This window comes from Cygnus olor, chromosome 10 (genome assembly GCF_009769625.2).
Source record: "Cygnus olor isolate bCygOlo1 chromosome 10, bCygOlo1.pri.v2, whole genome shotgun sequence".
In the NCBI taxonomy this organism is placed as follows: Eukaryota; Metazoa; Chordata; class Aves; order Anseriformes; family Anatidae; genus Cygnus; species Cygnus olor.
Genome location: NC_049178.1, coordinates 10848034 through 10853638, shown reverse-complemented (window position 1 = coordinate 10853638; position 5605 = coordinate 10848034). Strand labels below are relative to the sequence as shown.

At 50.1% G+C, this 5605-nt stretch overlaps 1 protein-coding gene across 2 annotated transcripts in view; it reads left to right on the top strand.

The window, feature by feature from the left end:
- PODXL2 (podocalyxin like 2) overlaps nucleotides 1–5605 on the top strand; it is a 30101-nt gene that overhangs the window by 6912 nt on the left and 17584 nt on the right. For both annotated transcript variants that reach the window (XM_040568846.1, XM_040568845.1), the window contains exon 2: nucleotides 2992–3285. In XM_040568846.1, the coding sequence (XP_040424780.1) occupies nucleotides 2992–3285 (294 nt within the window). The remainder of the gene's footprint in view (nucleotides 1–2991; nucleotides 3286–5605) is intronic.

Sequence of the window (5605 nt, the reverse complement as noted above, 5' to 3'; positions counted from 1 at the left end):
GACCTGAGCTTCCTGCAGGGGTGGGATTAGCTCCCTGGCTGCCCAGGTTCATCTGCCACGAGATGTCTGTTGTAGGGCTGTTGGGCTGGGCTGTGGCCTGGAGGCAGCGCAAACGGTGTGCGGCTCGGTGTGCGGAGCTGAGAAGCTTGAGCCATCCCTGGAGCTGGCGCAGAGCTGTGTGTTGAGGCTTTGCCTAGCTGGCAGGGGGACCTGGGCTGTGCATAAGTAGGATCCAGGCGGTTTTACTCCCAACTACGCCACGTTTTCCACACGTCCTTGGACCTCTGCTGTAGTCTTTCCCCATCCTTCTGCTCCCCTTTTCTGGATAATCGGAGAATAACGTTCCCTTTCTGCCCCTCGCTGCTCTCTGTCATGTTTCCTTAAGCAGTAAGCTCCTCAAGACAAGGGCTGTCCCCGGCTGGGCTGTTTGGGGCTCAGCAGTGCCCCGTTACTGCTGCAGACGCTCCAGCTCTCTCGTGGCAGGCTGGGGATGCCCGGTCTGGGCAGCGGCGCTTCGGAGCCTGGTGAGCACCACTCAGTCGGTGGCACGACGGCAGGCCGGGTCTCTCTGGACCGACACATTCCTGCACAAGAGGTGTGCAATCTCTCATTTCCAGCTGTGGATTTCACTGTGTGTGGCTCCCAGGGAGCTGGCCCGTCCCCAGGGGTGCCTTGGTCGGCTCTGTGATGCTGCGGCAGCCTCCTTCCCCTCTGGTGCTCTTTTGCCATTTGCTTTTTGCCGCTGCGCTGGCCTCAGCCGGTCTTGCCTTGGATCGATAGAACAAAACAATCGAGACTGAGGAGTGCAGAAGCCTGACTCAAGTGTGTATGGGAAAGAGTAACCGATACTGGGTTTTGCTTGGTTCAGAGAAGAGCAGAGGTAGGCGGAGAGGGTCAGAGCACGCACAAGGCTTGAGAAGTGCATTTCTGGGCTTCCAGCCTTCCCAGGGCAGCGCTGGTAACCAGCCTGGCAAGCGAGCAGCAACTCCCAAACATTTTTCTGTGCTAAGAAGTCAATATTTTCAGTGAAAGCACAGGGGCCAGCCGTAACTCATCTTGGCACTTGCATTGATTTGAATTTGTCCTTCTGGACGTGGTGGTGGGAAGGAACCTTGGGAGGTCGCCCAGTCTGTGCCCTTGCCTGAAGGCAGATTCAGCTCTGCCTGAATCATTCCAGGCCACGTGTACCCAAATCTGCGTGCGGCATCCAGGTGATGTCTCAGCAGTGCTTTGTAAAATCTCTGTTTCTAATGCTTCAGGACTTTGCAAGCATTTTCACATGTGCATTCCAGTGATATCTCGGAGACATTTCTAATACAGGAGCTTCTCTTAAGACGTTTCTAACGGATGGTTTCCTATCTTATATCAGAGAATGTTTGGTGCTAGTTCCCAAGGTGGTGACTTACCACTTTGCAGCGTCCCTTTTCATAATATTTCTGTTATTTCCACCCTTGGGATCACCTGGCTTTATCTACAGTCTTCCTTTGTAGTGAGGACATCTCCTAGCTTTGTTTCCTTGGCTAATTTCATTATCTTGTTCCTAATTTTTTGTGCCAAGGTCACTTAGGAAAATGTTAAACAACACCAGGTCCAAGGACAGACCTTGAGGATTTCTCCTAACAGCCTCCCTCCAGCACAAGCCCCTGTCAGTTTTCCTATAGCCCATGCATTACAGTTGCCTTACAGTTTTTCAACTAATCACTGTCTTTTCTTGCTTCTCTAGTAACTCAGTGTGGGGCACCGTATCTGATATTTTTCTGAACTCCAGATGGAGTAGATCTGCTGCGCTTCTCCAGTCTAGAAAATAAGTTATCAAAGAAAGATACCAAATTAGTCTTCATTTCAGCTTATTCAATTAGTTCAGTTCAGTGACTAGTTCATTAAAAATTGAAAAAAAACCTGAGTATAAGCTGAGAATGCAGGAAAACTTGTCTTTTTTTTTTTTTCTTTCAACCTCCAAATAAAAATCAGCTGTGAGAGGATGAGATCTCGTTTTAATGCGCTGAAGAACAGAGGGCCAGGAAGCCCTCAGTTCACCCAAATTAGTTACTTCGCTTGCTTAAGAAAAATGTTTTAAATGCAAAGCGTGGTTTGGTAGATGTATTTTTTCTTTATGTCCCCATGCTTATCGTGGTATTTCTCGGTCGAATAAAGCCACGTTCCAGATGCTGTTTTCCTGCATTTTGATTGAAGTTCAATATGCATGTGAATGTACCTTGACACGAATCACAATTAAAGGCTCATCTAGGAACCGAGGAGTGTCAGTCAAACTTTCTAATATGTAAAATGGAAATACCAAGTATATAATTGTTTAAACAAAAGTGTAAAATGCCACCTGCATCCCTGCTCAGCATTAGGTAGTGTCTGCTGTTAGTTTGCCTGAATTCTTACCTGTGACAGTCAGCCTGTCTGTGCAAAAACTAAAGATGCGAATGCAAAATGAAGTTCAAATCGATGGCTTAAAAATAGATTTCCAGCCTTCTGATTTAAAACATGATTAATATTGATGATTTAAATAATTTTGGTTTAAATCAATCCCCCTGTATATAATACAGCTGCGTATCGGGAACACTGGGGTGAAGCCTTGGCTGGGTGATAGAGGAATAGAAAACTGGCGTTGACTCCGCAGAGCTAAGGTTTGATGCCGTAAGTATGAGCCGTTCCACCTCCTCTCCAGGATGGGTGACTCACGAGGCACCTTGTCCTTTCAGGGAGGCAGAAAGCCCCCGAAGGCTGCCCCATCGCTGCCCCATTGAAGGGAAGTGCCTAGGGCCGAGCGGCTGCTTGGCACCGGCTCCTCGGGGATGTGAATGCTCCTCTGTCTGGTTGTGAATGTTTCCCCAGATAGCCCGATTTTCCTCGTCAGCTGAGTGCAGCCCGTGTGCGGGGCAGGTTACCCCAAGGCAGGTTGGTTTGGCAGGAGCAGGTTGTCTGGAGACCAGCCTGCTGCTTGCCGGTCCTCTCTGATGTGGGTTTGTTGTCTCTGTACAGGGACTTTGTGCCTCTGCCTTGCCTCCTCGGAGGAATCGACCACTGATGGCCTCACTTCAACCTCCCTGCTGGAGTTTGCCATGATGTCCCATCTGGAGGCCGTGAATTCCCACGAGCAATCCAGCCCTGAGGCCGCGGAGCCTGATCTCATCCCTGGCTCTCTGCATGCTGCCCCGGGATCAGGCTTTGCCAGCGAGGAGAACGAGGAGTCCAAGATCTTACAGCCCCCACAGTACTTCTGGGAAGATGGGGGAGAGCTCAACGACTCCAGCTTGGACATGGGACAAGCAACAGGTGGGCTATTTTTACCTTGTTCTTCCTCTCCTCTCCACCAGGGCTCTGGGGAGGCGAAGGGATGCAGGGATCTGTTTTCCTGCTTTGACACAACTCTTGCTAAGAGGGGTTGAGATTAAACGTCAGCTCTATTTTCTCACCTCAGTGCCTGATGTGTCCCCAGTGAACCCTGAGCAAGCACAGGCTTTAGAAATCGAGTTACAGCTGAGCCTTTATTCCTGAGCTGCTGTGAGGTTCCCTGAGCTGGGGGGGGGGGAAAGCATCACATCCACCTAGTTTCCCATTTGCCTCATGCCCTTCTTTCTCTTTCACTCCTTCTCCCTTTTATTCTCTTTTCTTTCTTCTTTCCATTGCCATCAATTAATTACGATCTAAAGGTCTCAAGACCCTGGCTCAGAGATCAAGGCCATCTTAGGGTTTGACTCGCAGCTGGATCCCCTGGGCCAAATTCTGGTTTCCTCACCCTGTGACTTCAGCAGGGATTTGGCCTGACTGAAGACGTGTTTTTTTTCCCCTGGTCAGCTGCCCCATTGCTGTCCTGCCTGCTCCCTGGGGAGCCCAAGGCCACGCTGAGCTTTGCTAGTGTTTCTGCTTGCTTTCCTCCGTGGATGTTTTTGAGCATTGGTCCCCTCAGTGGTCTCCCCTCTGAGTCCCTTGTTGGCTTTGAGGTGTTCTCGGCGAGGGATGGGAGGAAGGAGGAGTCTCTGCAGGGTTTCCAGTAGCTTAGGAGATTATTTCACATACTCCCCCTCTTAAGCGTCATGTGGGGCGTGTATTAAACGTTACCCAGGGGCCAGGCCTTCAGCCTTATCCCTCCTCCCTTATCCAGTATCACTGCCTCCCTCCCAGCAGGTCTGACTCAGGCCTGGAGTTAGAAGGCACAAGTCTTGTTTTAGCTTTATCTTCACACCCGTTTCTGACCTTAAAAAGAGCTGTGCTTCCCCAGGGCTGAGGTCTGCTGCAGCATGCCGACTGGCAGCGCTGTGCCTCGGGCAGCCCGCTGGGGCCCAGGCCGTGCTCTGGAGGACAAGGGCGATCCCAACGTAGGTCTCTGAAGCCCTTTGCTCACTTACGTTGCCCTTAAACTCATCCAGCCACGCTCCCATGCCGCGCTCTCATGCAGCCCCAGGGCACTTGCAGGCCTGGCCGTGGGGAAGCTGTGCAGATGCTTCCTCTGCAGCGATGCTCGCGGGGGATGTTCCCACCAGTGCATCCTTGGGACATGCTCTGGCTTAGCCGCTCTCACGAGCTGGCAGCGTGCTCAGCGGCGCTTTTATTGGTGTGCCAGCAGGCACCTGCATGTACTCCCAGATCTGGACGTGACTTGGAGAACAGCATGTGCTTGTGCATTGAGAGCGAGATGCGCTGGGTACCGAACCCAGCCTTGCCTCTTGCACGTGCCTCGCCCCATTTGTATGCAGAACATGCTCGTCTCTCCTTCCGTTCTCGCCTGCAGTGCTTTCCTACACGAACAGATGTGTTCTTTCAGCTGTCCTTTACACGTACCCTGCCCGATCCACTGCCCAGCGCTTCACTGCGTCCAAGCGCTGTTTTTTTTTCCCCTGGCCATTGCTATGTCCACAGCTCATGTCTCAGTGGCATTTCAGAACCTTGGTTAATAGAACAGTTTGAATTATTCAGGAGCTGGGAGCACATTTCTACTTAAAATTTAATTAGAAACCTGCTGTGTGTCATTTTACTATAAAGGATATTGTAATAGCATCCCTAAATTGGGCAGCCTTCTCCTGTCATGCAAAGCCTGTGCATGAGAGAGACACATAACCAATGGCTCTTATGTTCTGCATGTGTGACAGATGCCATGGGATACCTTGTGGAGCTGTGTAATGACATCTGTTAGGTTATTTTCAACCTATAAATCCATTAAACAGTTTCAAACAGCTGCTATTAAAAAAAAAAAAGTGTATACTGTAAGTTCTCCTTAAGTAGGGTTTCTTTCTGAATGACAGTGAAGTGTAGCCTGGCATAGCTGATATATCTGCCCCAGGCGCAGATTTGAGACCCTGTATCAATCAAGGCACAAAACAGGATTGTTGTACTACTGGAGAGAGAAAATTTACTACTCTGAAAGGAGACGTGGAGCGCTGGCTTCCTTCCCTGTTTGTTGTAAAGATACTGGGCCTGGAAGTGGTGGTCTTGTTGCAGATAGGCCAGATCTCCTGAGATTTCAAAACGGTATTAGTCATCTCTCCTTTTTTCTGTCCTTCTGAAGGCTGTGTGGGGAGACTGCTCTGCCTTTGTGTGACTTTGAGGCTGAGAGAGATAAAAAGTAATAACAATCTGCAGCTGCTGCTCTTTTTTT